The sequence below is a fragment of the Penicillium pulvis genome (assembly GCF_028828015.1).
Source record: "Penicillium pulvis strain IBT 33274 chromosome Unknown contig_23_segment0_segment0, whole genome shotgun sequence".
NCBI classification, from domain to species: domain Eukaryota; kingdom Fungi; phylum Ascomycota; class Eurotiomycetes; order Eurotiales; family Aspergillaceae; genus Penicillium; species Penicillium pulvis.
Genome location: NW_026643075.1, coordinates 3270186 through 3283409, shown reverse-complemented (window position 1 = coordinate 3283409; position 13224 = coordinate 3270186). Strand labels below are relative to the sequence as shown.

General features: G+C 48.8%; 5 protein-coding genes across 5 annotated transcripts; 4 read left to right on the top strand and 1 right to left on the bottom strand.

Annotated features, from left to right (window-relative positions):
* Window positions 1-1502: 1502 nt before the first annotated feature.
* N7503_005509 (uncharacterized protein) lies at window positions 1503-1700 on the top strand (the record flags this gene model as incomplete). The annotated part of the gene is made up of 1 exon (XM_057065056.1): window positions 1503-1700. One exon carries the CDS (start codon window positions 1503-1505, stop codon window positions 1698-1700), a length of 198 nt encoding a protein of 65 aa, XP_056922799.1.
* A 1509-nt stretch (window positions 1701-3209) lies between these two features.
* Window positions 3210-4188, top strand: N7503_005508 (Ras family protein; the record flags this gene model as incomplete). Its single annotated transcript, XM_057065055.1, has 4 exons — window positions 3210-3221; window positions 3370-3484; window positions 3552-3827; window positions 3950-4188. The coding sequence occupies 4 exons, from the start codon at window positions 3210-3212 to the stop codon at window positions 4186-4188; spliced, it is 642 nt and encodes a 213-aa protein (XP_056922798.1).
* Window positions 4189-4841: 653 nt separating this feature from the next.
* N7503_005507 (flavin adenine dinucleotide pyrophosphatase) lies at window positions 4842-5972 on the bottom strand (the record flags this gene model as incomplete). Its single annotated transcript, XM_057065054.1, has 3 exons — window positions 5775-5972; window positions 5541-5707; window positions 4842-5475 (listed from the first exon to the last, which is right to left on the bottom strand). The coding sequence occupies exons 1-3, from the start codon at window positions 5955-5957 to the stop codon at window positions 4842-4844; spliced, it is 984 nt and encodes a 327-aa protein (XP_056922797.1). The 5' UTR covers window positions 5958-5972.
* Window positions 5973-6199: 227 nt separating this feature from the next.
* N7503_005506 (GMF family protein) lies at window positions 6200-6926 on the top strand (the record flags this gene model as incomplete). Its single annotated transcript, XM_057065053.1, has 4 exons — window positions 6200-6202; window positions 6305-6404; window positions 6536-6666; window positions 6735-6926. The coding sequence occupies 4 exons, from the start codon at window positions 6200-6202 to the stop codon at window positions 6924-6926; spliced, it is 426 nt and encodes a 141-aa protein (XP_056922796.1).
* A 3935-nt stretch (window positions 6927-10861) lies between these two features.
* Window positions 10862-12442, top strand: N7503_005505 (uncharacterized protein). Its single transcript, XM_057065052.1, has 3 exons — window positions 10862-11339; window positions 11452-12234; window positions 12291-12442. The coding sequence occupies exons 1-3, from the start codon at window positions 11254-11256 to the stop codon at window positions 12370-12372; spliced, it is 951 nt and encodes a 316-aa protein (XP_056922795.1). The 5' UTR covers window positions 10862-11253; the 3' UTR covers window positions 12373-12442.
* The last annotated feature ends 782 nt before the right edge of the window (window positions 12443-13224 follow it).

Genomic DNA, 13224 nt, shown 5'->3' with positions numbered 1-13224 from the left:
AAGCTCGTTCCTATGGAACCCGACTGCCATTAACTGCCAGATTCGGTAACATGCATGGCAAATTGATCTATCACCGACCGTGCACTTGTGTGCGACAAAAAGACTCGTAATCTTTAATTTTCCAATTTAGAAGAAGAATACAAACTTCAATCTCAGAATGTTCATGTAATCGTAATCTTGTAGTCGTCAAACTAAGCGGCTCCGAATGTTCCAACTGTTGCCCGATAATATCGTACGGGTACTGGAGACCCTCGCTGTCCGGCAACTTACCTTCATTAAGTCGACCTAACATCAATGGCTTCTGATTTCCGAGGACTGAATTGACTTTAGCGGGACCGTGGAAATGGGGGGCACGTTCCCACGATCAGAAAGCCATCGGTTCTACAGTATGTTGTCCTCCTTTACTTCACGTTCCCTCTACTCGATATGAACAGTACCCGTCTCTATCTATCACTTTCCATGACAAGGCTGTGCTACTACGATAGATGTAACTTTTGGTAGACTAATCCTTGCTCTTGTTGTGTTACCACATAGATCTTCGCTTACTACTACCTTTTCTGTTCGCTCATGGCGTCTTGTCTACCAACAGCTGAACGAAATACAAAAGCTGACGAAGATCTCTAGACCACTGAATAGGAAGTGGCAATGAGTGATCATTCAACTTGTATCTTTCAGCCCTCAGAATGAGGTCCTTCAAAGCAACAAAATTCTTGATATTCCCTTCGTCAACCCAAAACATATAATGAAAGTGGGGCCACTTCCTTACAATCAGAAAGGTCGGCTATGGGTCTATAGATTTCATTAGGCCTACAACCTTGGAAACAACCATGGGCCCGATTGGAAGAAGTCAGTGTTTTCCTTTTGATTGATATCACTGAAAGCCGCAATATCTCGGTGGTTCCGCGTTAAAAAAGGGAACTACTTTTCGTTGATGAATTTACATACTATCTTTCCCTTATTATGAAAGCCACATCATTCAACTTTTGACAATGATGACGAAAATGCACGCAATTATTCCCACTTAGGTTGGTTCTTTGCGGCGTAAGCACGGCCTTGTGTACTATAGCTGCGATCAGACAGGTATCGCACCTGGATGGAATTTTGGATTAAGCCTGGAGCTAGAAGTTTCTTATGTTTGACAGGATTGGATGGAAAAGAAAATCGTACAACCCCTTGTCATTGGATCGGATGTCATGCAGACATGACTCAGCTTGACAAATGCAAGTGCGGGAATTAACTCCGTCGCGACTCGCCGCACAACCCCGAAGCTTAAGGCTGTCAAGACGTAGGTTTCCATCCAAAAGTATCAAAGGTGGTGCAGGGCCCACCAAGGTGGGGGTGATAGTTACGATACATCCATTTCTCCGGTCTGCATATTTGTCGCATTTGTCGTTGACAACGTGATCTGCAGCGGACGACCCCGGTGATCACCAGCAACAAGATGGGAAGATCCGTGAGGGTTGTGCTTCCCTGCAACTGGGCGAGATGGCCGCTGAAGCGCAATGGGTGTGGGAGAGGTTCTTAGATCTTCGGTGCGGGATGATGCAATCGATATGCAAGGCGGGCCTCCTGCAGGCTTTTCCGGTGCCGGTGGGCAATTGTTGATACCCTCGATCTTGAAGAATGGAAATGCGGTGTCTCCCGGGCGCTTTGGTGCCCGACAGGACGCCCTTACATCATCCGATCCTTCGGTTTTGTGATGTGTTTCCTAGATCGTCACACCTGCAAGTGTGCAAACGGCATGGCCCGACAGTCAATTGCATATCTGCTACCTCGTATTATCTCCTCCTAGGTCCATTGTATACTGGAGCAGGTACCAGGACCTAAGACGCCAATCCACCACAGTTTTCATACGAGCGGGGATATGACATAGCCATCAGAGGTAGTGGTTTGCCTAGCACGTGTAAAATCTGACTTTGATGCCGAGTTGTATATTTTTATTTTCTACTCCGCACCGCTCATGCCACCTGGGCAGTTGATGCAAGTTTTCAGGTACCCATGTATGCGTTGTTGAATATGACAATTGAACCTTGAAATAAGCTATCTTTCGGTCTATTTTCTAACTAGAATGAGTCAATGCCCAACTGGCGAATATCTCATCGGAAATGACAAAAGGCCCCCCCCCACTCAAACATTGGTGGTCCCATAAGATAAGAATTGGTCCACTTTCAAGCTAACGTGGACAACGGCATCTAATTTTTAGCCCTGGGCCATTGTGGAATGTGTCAATCCATGATTGACTATGGAAAACGCGTCTAGGGGAAATAGTCTCCAGCCTGAATGGCAAGTGGGTGCCTGACTCGACATCAGTCGCTAAAAAAAAATGACCTAGACCCAGCACATCCCGAGGTTCCCCACTTAGTCTGGTTTGCTACAATGTAGGTCTTTCTCACTATCAGCGGTCAATTGTATCACGTTGATGGACGAACTCTTGTTCCTTGCGATCGAGCCTCGGAGATCAGGGTAATATGGGTGATATTAAATACCCGTCCATGATGGGGCTTGTGATGAGCGTGGGCCAATCAAGCGGACGTGCCGAGTAGTGTACCAGAGGTTGCAATATATTAGCACCGAAGCGGGAAAAGCGCAAACTCGAGATGGGTTTTTGGGGGCTTAATCAGAAATTGAAATAGGGGGTTAAGATGACAGGATCAAAAGGAATGAATTAGGGAGAATTCACCAAGTAGCTCTATATCGTAAAGCATTGATCTATGGATTAGAAAAAAAAGACCAAAAAGCAAAAGTTCCATTTTGCTCCAATCATAGTGGAATCCTCCCCCCCAATTCTCCTGAAATTCCTGTTCTTGTGCAGATTTTCTTTTCAGAATGAGATGACAACCGAAATGAAGAGAAACCCCATGGATTAAATTTTATCAAGAAAATCCACGATAAATTCTGAGCAATCTTATATATCGAGTCAATTCTCTTGAAAAAGGGGGATCCACTGTTGCCGGGAACAAAAAGAAGCTCAAGCGGTTCCCCATTTCCTCTTTTCCACTGGACGAACCTCCTTATTTCATCCCCTAGAACTCCATTCTCCCAACCCAGACCTCTGGTAATTTGGCGAGATCGCCCGCGACTCTTTCTGTTTTTGCTTGCAAAGTTTCGTGACTCCTTTCCTACGATCGTGGGCCTAATTCGATCTTCGATCCTGCCTTCTCCCAAACACCCCCTTTCTTCCGGGTTTTACACACATAGACGTCTTCAGAATGGCTTCCAAGGTGAGCCCTCATCCTGTCGTCGCGAGCAATCCCTTTCGATCCTACCCTCCCTCTCCCGGTCAAATCCCGCGATTCTATTCCGAGACCAAATGGGAACTTCGTCTCCCCCTCTCCTGCTCAATGGCTGACCCGCGATTCTCCCCCACAGTTCCTACGAGAGTATAAGCTAGTAGTCGTCGGCGGTGGTGGTGTCGGAAAGTCTTGTTTGACCATCCAGCTCATCCAGAGTCACTTCGTGGACGAATATGACCCAACAATTGAAGGTGAGCTTTGCCACTGTGCCCGGCATCTCGAATATCAGTCAGCTCATTTCTTCGCCTACTCCTTTAGATTCCTACCGCAAGCAGTGTGTGATCGACGATGAGGTCGCTTTGTTGGATGTCCTGGACACAGCAGGTCAGGAGGAGTACTCGGCAATGCGGGAACAGTACATGCGCACCGGCGAGGGCTTCCTGCTCATCTACTCGATAACATCGCGTCAATCCTTCGAAGAGATCATGACCTTCCAACAGCAGATCCTCCGCGTCAAGGACAAGGACTACTTCCCCATCATTGTGGTTGCCAACAAGTGTGATTTGGAGAAGGAGCGCGTAGTCACCGAGCAAGGTACGCATTCTCTTCCATCAAGTCTCCAGATTCGATGCATTGCAACCGAATGGAAGATTATCCCGCGGGGAGAGACCATGAGAATTATCCAAACTAACCAATCTATTTTTCTTTATCTACAGAGGGTGAAGCACTGGCCCGACAGTTCGGCTGCAAGTTCATCGAGACCTCCGCCAAGTCCCGCATCAACGTCGAAAACGCCTTCTACGACCTCGTTCGTGAGATTCGCCGCTACAACAAGGAGATGTCTTCCTACCCCGCCGGCTCTGGTGCATTCGGTGCCCGCCAGCCAGAGGGCAAGATGGATGTCAGTGAGCCCGACGAGAGTGCCGGCTGCTGCTCCAAGTGCGTGGTCATGTAAAGCGGTTGGGCCTTACTTAATCTTCCCCTTCCCCCGTTTTATCACTCGTGAACCCTTGTCTCAAACAACACGAACGCCAGAAAAACCAAAAACAAACCAGAAACCCCAATCCAGAACACGCACCAGTCAGGAACACACCAAATACACACCGCTCATGCGGGTAATAAGGGAAATATGGAGAGATGCTTATAATGCTTCCCCGGTATGGGGGGAAGGGAGGAACTGGAATGCGGAAAAGAAAAACCAGTTGTGCTGCGGATCTGGGTTCTTCGATGGACGGGGCTCGCAACTTGCATGACTGACCCTTGACGCCATCGTCTCATGAATTTTGATTCCCCTTTTGTTCCGCTTTGTTTTTAATTGCTGTCAATTTTTTTTTTATGTCCCGATCATCTCTTTTTGTCTATCATCTTTGTCTGTCTCGGGACGCGAGACGACGCGGCTGTCAATATAAGTTCTTCCACGATGCAGGGGATGCTACTATCATGGCGCGTTTAAAAAGTATTGCCTGAGAAATTGAGCTTCTTGATTTGATAGACCTATGGGGTTGTACAAGTAGCATTGTGTGTGCTATGCTATGCTTATTTCCATCGAAATGCAGTATCGCATCTAGTCGGACCAAAAATCACTTATGATACAGGTCGTCCGTCTATTTACTGACTGTAAACCCGATCCTCGTCTTCGGGAGCATCCAGCTCATCTTCCTTAGACACCAACTTGCCCTGCACACCTGCCTCAACCTCCTGCACAAGAGACTCCAAGTATTCCTTATCAGCACCAACCAGGGTAACGGTATTCCGCTTCTTACCCCAGCGAGGATAACTTCCAACTTTCACACCACGCGGCTCAACCTTCGCCGCAAGCTCAGTCAAGAACGGTGCAACCGCACTCTCAGGCAAAGGCGTACTGATCATGAACCGGTGGGTTCCCTTGCCCTCCAGATGCGTCAATCTCGGGACGAGCGACGGCTTCAAGTTCTCCAGCAAGCGCTCAAACAGTCGCGGCACACCGGGAAGGATGTGCACGTTACCGTTAACAACAGCAACAGGAACCCACATATCATCTGCGACGAAGACGGCCTGGTGCTCAGCCGGAATCTTGGGGTCGAAGGGGAGCTCGACCATGCGCAATTTGGCGTTCAAACCTGGGGAGGGCGTCTCCCAGTCGAAGTTCGGTTGCATGGGGTGTGGCTTGGAGAGTCTCTTCATGCGCTCGAAGGCGGCTTCGTGGAGTTGGAGCTTGAGGTTGAATGCCTTTGCGATTGAGGAGTAGGTGATATCATCGTGTCTGTGGATATATCCATATTAGCGGGGGGTTCGCCGGTATGATCGGGTTTGTCGCGGTGTACGGACGTTGGCCCAATTCCTCCGCTGGTGACGACAAAGTCGTAGCGGGAGCTCATGCGGCGAATCGCTTCTATGATGTCCTCCTCATCGTCGGGGATGACCTCTACACGCTTCAGCTGGATGCCGAGGGAGAAGCAGAACTTGGCCAGGAAGGGGGAGTTGGTGTCGATGGTCTGCGGGGTTGGAAGGTCACGGTCAGTCCTACAGTTCTTTTGCTTGGGATGATATATGGATCATTACCTTTCCACCGAGAACCTCATCACCAATGATCAGGCATGCAGCCGTGTGGATGGGCTTCGCGTGTGCGGCTGATGTCATCGCGAACGGGCCTGCCAGGAACGGAGATGAGAGAGTAGGGGCTGATGGACGGGTAAAGTATGGTCTGGCGAAATGACGCGTGAGTAGGTTGAGACGATTGAGCATGAAGAAATAGCGGGGTGTTTGAGTGGATATAATACAAAGGATTAGGTGGAGAGAGTGATTGGAGTTCTGAAGGGAGAGCGGAAGTGGGGGAGGGGAATGTCTCCGCCCGCATTTTGATCACGACGAGCCGTGCGTCATCTTCTCAACTCGCAAGCATTCAATCCAGGGCTGAGATCAGTTCAAATTAAAGGCCAACTATATCTAATACGCTCTCACTTTGCAGCCTTGAGATTTATATCAAAATGGTAAGTCGCGTGACACCCAGCCTAGGTGGGACTCAATAGGAGAGGGGGAGCAGCTGCAGCCCAGATATTCTAGGACAAACGGGGAAAGCTAACGCTGGCCAGTCTGATTCACGATTGTATTCATTCTCTCCGGAGACTAAGGAGAAGCTGAGAAAGTTCCGTCTCGGCACATCGCGAGCCAAGGACGCGCAAGCTATCATCTGTACGCCCCGCCAAAGCCCCCGCGTCCACCACTTTTGCCATTTGCGCATTGGATATTGCGTCTGGATGCGAACAAAAATCCTTGTTGTAGATTGCGGCGACACTCGGAATACTCAGCTAATGATACACTAGACATTATCGATGCAAAGAGCCAAGAGATCCGTCCCCAGGACGGCGAGGTCTACTCGAAGATGGAGGATCTGGCCGACGACCTCCCCGAATCGTCACCACGCTTCATCCTCCTCAGCCACCCACTCACAATGGTAAGAGAGTCTTCATCGCTCAGATGCTAGCCAGGTGGTCACAAATGCTAATACTATGGATTGTATAGAAGTCCGGTCGTCTCTCGGTCCCCTACGTCCTCCTCTACTGGTTGCCAGAGAACTGCAACCCATCACAGCGCATGATGTACGCCGGTGCGGTGGAGCTAATGCGGACCACCGCCGAGGTGAACCGAGTTGTGGAGGTCGAGAGCGACGAAGATATTGTAACCATTGCCGATAAGCTGATCAGCTCTGAGTAAATTGTGAACGGGGTGGTTGATACATTTGCTGGAAGCATAATCTATACGAGGAACTGCGTCGAATCAAGGCATGGATATACCGGGTTGGAGTACTGTATAGATCGGGCGTTTTGGTTGATTGGATCGTGACCAGTTGAAAGTTGGAAATTTAGAAATTTCCTCAATGCACATCAGAACAGGTTGATATACGAACAATGACCCTTTCGGGAAAAAGCCGAGGGATCGCTCGGTCCTCGCTCGAACTGTTCGATCTATCACAATGATTTGCAACGGCGCCCGCAGAACCATTCAGCTGCCGGGGGCGGATCAGCCCAATTTCCAAATCTGTTTTGCTTAAATGAGCTAGTGGCTCTGAATTGGCTGTCTAGACATGTCAGTTCAAATTGGGCGTTGAAGTGGCTGGCTCCCTGCTCCACTCCCAAGCTGAATATCATACCTGTATACTGTAGATTTGGAATTGAATTGCGTTCCAGGGCACCACTCAGCTCGGCTCAGCTCAGCCCAATACTACGTAAACCAGTATTTCCATCAGGTCTCACAGGGGCTCAAGTTCTTCCCGGTGACTGGCGAACTACAGTTCAGGGCCCCCAATTCCCGCTTAAAGGGTATCCATACGATCCCACCACAGCGTGATGATCGACCGCTATGTCCCTTGCCCAGCCCCGGGTATATTCTCCTTATGGCTCACTGGCTGACCATAGATCCTACCAGATACTCCTGGTCCGATAACCTTCATGACTTCATCTTGGTAGGCCGGGGAAGGAGTTCACAGGAAGAAGTGATTGGTTCACGGGCTGAGCTCTGATCCCGCTCCCCTCATCCTTTGAACTCTGATCCCGCTAGTTCGGCATCTTGACGCCCTTATCATGATTCCAGTACTAAACACGGAGTTCACCGAGATGGCGGAATTACATGGGATTCCTTGGTTCTCAACTAGTTATATTACTTACTGTTATGCTTGTCTCGTCTGGGTGTTGGTGCCTGAGGACTAGAAGCGGGGGACTGAAGCAACACATTAAAGTACCTTAATGTCAATCCTGGAATTTGAAAAACAGCTCGGGCATAGTTTCCGCAAATGAAGACCCAAGAATCCGGGTGAAATTAAATTCATTAGTTATGTATTGATATGTAGATTCTCTTGAGGTTGCAGATACATGCATGAACCAACCCTCGAGACTCCATAAGCGTGACACTCCACCAGCGTTTGGCGCAGCAATAGGTCTAAAGTCCCTTGAGCAGACTAAACCCACTTGAACATTCTGCTGATCCTGTCAAAAGGACCCCGTGTGAAAAGTTATGTACCCATACTAGATTCGTACGCACATCAGGTTGTACATGTGAATTTGAGGGGGATAGCCGAGAGAGTTTAACATATAAGGAATGCGTCTTTAACTGGGAACCATCTGCACCGATGGCACGGTAGCGAGATACCATTATCCGGAAACAGGTTGCGGGAGTGGCGAATGTGAGTATAACAACGTGTGACCCGGTGGCTTGGACTTCTATTCATATCGCAAAACAAGCACATTGGCTTGCAGACGACACGCACTACGCGCCCGAATATGGAATGCATGAGGATGTCCAGCTGGACAATGGAATGTCTACGTATACAGTACATGGGTATCTACGAAGTTAGGTATAGTGTACAAGCGACAAATTACAGAACACCTAGTATAGACAAGAAAAAATATGGAGCTGAATTTTAACGGTCAGACACTTAGCGTTATACAGTGTAGAATGCTTCTGCATCTCGTAATTGAATGCAAGAATCCGATAGTCCGCATACGAATACCAAATACCAAATACGAGTACCGAAACTGGGGCAGTTCCCCTGGGCAATGAACGCCCAGCACGAGGCTCCACTTAGTGGGTATCATCGCCAAATAGACCCACCACCAAAACCCGGCGATCGGTGTCGAGACCAGAGACCCGAGATCCCACTGCAACATGATTCAAGTGCCAGGGGAGGTTTAAATACAATCCACATTGTCCCGGGGCACTGGGAAATGAACAAGGCACTGACCACCCTGCCTACACGAACTGTCCTGCCAACTGATACGTTTACCAAGAGATTGGGTCAACTCGGCGGTGTGGTTTATTACACGGAGTCCGTCCATAGTACAGCATGATTTAATTATCGCCTTTTCTACGGAGTATATTGCTCGACATTAGTCTAAGCCAAGTTTTTTAATCTCAATAATTTCAAGTGGAAGCCGCCTACCACCGTTATCCCTGATTAGGTGTCCACTAAGCTGCATCTAGGAAAAACCATCCGCACGGTAACCAAACCCCGGTCAAAAATCAGCATGAGCACGTCACGGACGGCATAGGCAGGGTTAAATGGCACATAGTGGGCCGTTGGGCAACGAGGGATGAAAAAAAGAAATCATATTATGGAGGGATCGGCTCCCTAAGGAGGACAGCGCGCTTTTAGTCTGCAGTAGTTTGGCGGTAGCAGGTCCGGTCGCCGTAAGTCCCAAAGTCAGATGTTATTCGCCATGAGATCGACGGGTAACATACTTCCGTGCGGACCATGTTCTAGGCTTCCGTGCAGTAATCATGATTTGCATACTACGAAGTGTCATCGGAGTCCACTATAATTTGGCATTCCTCCGCTAGCCTGTTTCTTAGTTCGCGATCTAAGGGACACGGGTTCGTCCATGGCTTTTCGTTGCTCGCTTCTGGTTCGATTCCCGTGTCATGCATCATGCATGGGCGTTTTGGGCGGGCTTTTTAGAAATGGGACTAGGATCGGGTGGGTTTATTTACTTATCCGGTGCTGAAATTTGTGGTAATGTCGGGCGCTGCAGAATTGTCCGCTGAAGGCGTTCATTTGAGATTCCGTCCTCTCTATCAATTGGCCGCGACAGTTTTTTTGGGTCTCGACTTCTAGAAGAGCGGACTGACAAATTGTTAAACTTTGCCACAAAACTCACACATTTTAAGATGTTTCAGCGGAGAATGAAGGTCGAATCAGACACTCTAAGAGCAAAGGCATCATATCCCCCAATGCTGAATGTTGAGAGCTGCGCGTTCAGCTTACTGTATAGTCGAGAGCCGAGCACACAAAGCGCTTAAACATGAATTTTCTGAAGAAACCTTGGCGAGAAAAAGTAAAAACGATCGCTCACCCCTGTCATTTCGTCGATTAATCTCCTGAGTTCCTCCTCTCACAAGCTCCTTAATACACCAGACTCCCTGATCGTCAACTAATTCGAGTTCAGGAGATAACGGAACCCCCTCCCGTAGACCCCGCTCGTGGAGGCAGTTAACTTGTTCAGGTAACGCAACCGAAAAGGACACGGGTACATCCGTCTGGTCGAAGTGTCCACTCCGACCATCGGCTCCGTTGACCTGATAGGGGGATGTTCAGTTCTGTGACCTCCCGTGTATTGCGACGCGCTGGCAGAATCTTCACAAAAGCGCCAATGACGACACTGGTAGAAATCCCTGTGCATCGGGGGTAAAAAAAAAGTACGGACCCGGCGCATTGGGACTGCAGGCTGTGAGGTCCAAGTGTCTGCAACACGGGGTTGTTGTACAGAGTCGGTCAAGCCGTGTATTTTGATGATTTGATTTGATTTTTACTTTTTTTTTTTTTTTTCGGGGTTGGTTCCCAGTAGCAGTAAAAGTGGGGAGAGAAAGACTAAATGCGTGTGCCATTGGTAGGAAGATCCACACCTGACGTTCGAAAACTGCCGTATACACTTTTACGTGTTCGCAGTACGGTACCTCAGTGTCGGGTCTGTAAATTTAAAGTGCCAGGAAATGGATTCCCTGCCGAGAAGGTTTCTTATGGAGCCTTTGGAACCGAAACATACCACTGACCCAGCAGTCTGGGAAGCCCCATGTGCCCCAAGCTTTCGCCTCCACTTCATAGTACATTACCGTAATTTTATTCGGTTATTATTAGTTTTAGCTGCTCTTTTTCCATTCTTCGGGGCTTTGACACTTCTTCATCCCTACTATATATGAACCGTTTCCCTTCGTGGTGATCCCACTCAATTTCTTGAAGGGGTCTCCTTGTATACTGCATCCTTCCCACTGTGTCGGAAAACCCATCTCTCTGGCTCGGGTTTTTGTGACGACACTGATTTCCGCCAACCATAAATCTGGGCGCTCATCATTTTGCTTCACACGACTATATGGAATGAGGGGATCCGCCACACCAATTCATATCGATCTGCGACCAAATATTCGCCATTGCATTCTTGCGCCACTTCAAATCGTATAAGGCCGACTAAAGCTCTATTGCCATGTCTCCGCAAGACAATCCTGGACGCCCGGAGGGGGAAAACCCGAGGGCTTGTCTAAATATCTGAAGCGCATGAAGACTGTTTTGCGCCCACGCTCCAGTTCGAAGCGTCAGTCCGTAGCAGCCCCGGATGTTCCTGCTCCAGCTAGTCAACCAACGTACGATCTATATTCCCTATGTCGTGGACCCAAAAAATCACATGAGAAAAGACAGTGGGGAAAGTCAATAATTACTGCGTGTCAAATTAACTAACACGCATATTCTTCCCAGTGAACCAACCAAGCCAGTCCAGCCTGTCAGCGCTGAGCCCACCATGCTCACCGACTACAGTGTCCTGCAGCAAGAAAAGGCCCGCGCCCTATTCAACAAATACGGCTTTACCCTGGAACCCGGCGAGTGGAAATCACCCACCGACCTGCAGCTCACCCGAGTTACCAAGCCGATCCGCATGCGAGTGCGCCGCACCTGTCACCGCTGCGAAACAACCTTCGGCCCCGACAAAGTATGCGTCAATTGCCAACACCCTCGCTGCAAGAAATGTCCCCGCAACCCGCCGGCACGTGAAAAGGATCCCAATGAGTACCCATCTCTCCCCAAGAGCAAGAACCCGGAAATTCAAGCCCAAATTCAAGCCCGCCAGTATGGCAGACAGCCGTACACGCCGCACCTGCGTCTTACAGGTAACCCTGCCGCACCGCTGGGTATGCCCTCGCGCTCGGGCGGACAGGATTTCGTCAAGAAGACAGTGAGACAGCGTGTTCGCAGGACTTGTCATGCATGCGAAACAGTCTTTGCGCCTGGCTCGAAGGAGTGTGCTTCTTGTAGCCATATTCGGTGCAAGAAGTGTCCTCGTCAGCCGCCTAAGCTGGATAAGTATCCTGATGGGTATCCCGGGGATGCTGAACCGTTGAAACTGAAACCTGATCGGACGTTTAAAAAGCCGCGGCGCAGAGTTCATTATATATGCCATGTTTGTACGACTCAGTACAATGACGGCGCGAATAATTGTGGGAAGTGTGGACAGGCGAAATGTGCAGAGACTATACGAATTCCGTATGTATTCTGGTTATTTGGGTACATGAGAAGAAATCTGCTAACAAATTCCCTAGACCGAAGAAAATCAAAGGAGAACCGGACCCTGAAGTCCTACGGCGGGTCGAAGAAAGAATAGCAGGCTTGAACTTAGAGTGATGAGCACCTTTGTACAGAGGAACCGCGCAGTGCTTTTTTCAGTTGTTCTGTTCCTGTTTCTTGTTCCTGTCGGTCTTCGGACCATTTTGCTTTTCCGTTGTTGCGACCATAGCAGACAGACATACAATGGGATACAACTCCCTCTGCGAATTTGCCTAGCTTCCAACTTTCCCGTCACCGGATTACAATAGTTACACCGCTTATTACGGTGTCTTGCTCATCCGGGTAATTCCACAGGTCAAAATTAGAACAAGTGTTATTCTCGATCAAATCTTGTACTCGAAACAAGGTAGAAATCCTGAGATCCACATTCAGAGGAGCCTAGATCATTATTCCGCCCCTCAAATTCCTTAAAAAAGGATTTTGGTTAACTAGCATGAACAATAGTCAAACTTTGGGTGTCGACCGAGGCTACAGTACGCAAAGATCACAGGATGACTGACGTTTACTGCTGATGAACGCATAAAAACATGCGGGTCCCAACGGCCCTCGATTCCTGATCTGAGCATGAACCCCCGCCAGTCTCATCCTTAATTTATTTTTCACCGGAAATTCTGCAAATCGACATCATTGTGGAGTTGCGCTAGACGTACAAACTTTTTCCACTTGAATTCCTCCCCGGTACTTTACTAATTGCACTAGGCTCCGAACCAAAAGAGACTAGGGTGAAGCCATACCACGGCAAGTCTGTAGTACAGTTCAATAGTGAACCGAACTTAGTCCATCACACCATCTAGTTTCACAAATATGTCCGCGCTACCGTCGGCTGAAATGCCAAGATCATGCGATCGACGGAAAACGTACGGCCGAAGAATGGATCGAAAATCCCCTCAAATGTCAGTGCCATACGTG

Bases quoted from the DNA above. Each gene is read 5' to 3' on its own strand.
- N7503_005505 (XM_057065052.1), top strand. From the start codon at position 11,254: ATGAAGACTGTTTTGCGCCCACGCTCCAGTTCGAAGCGTCAGTCCGTA. The intron at 11,340-11,451 runs GTACGATCTATA...TATTCTTCCCAG, and splicing joins GCTCCAGCTAGTCAACCAAC to TGAACCAACCAAGCCAGTCC. The intron at 12,235-12,290 runs GTATGTATTCTG...CAAATTCCCTAG, and splicing joins GCAGAGACTATACGAATTCC to ACCGAAGAAAATCAAAGGAG.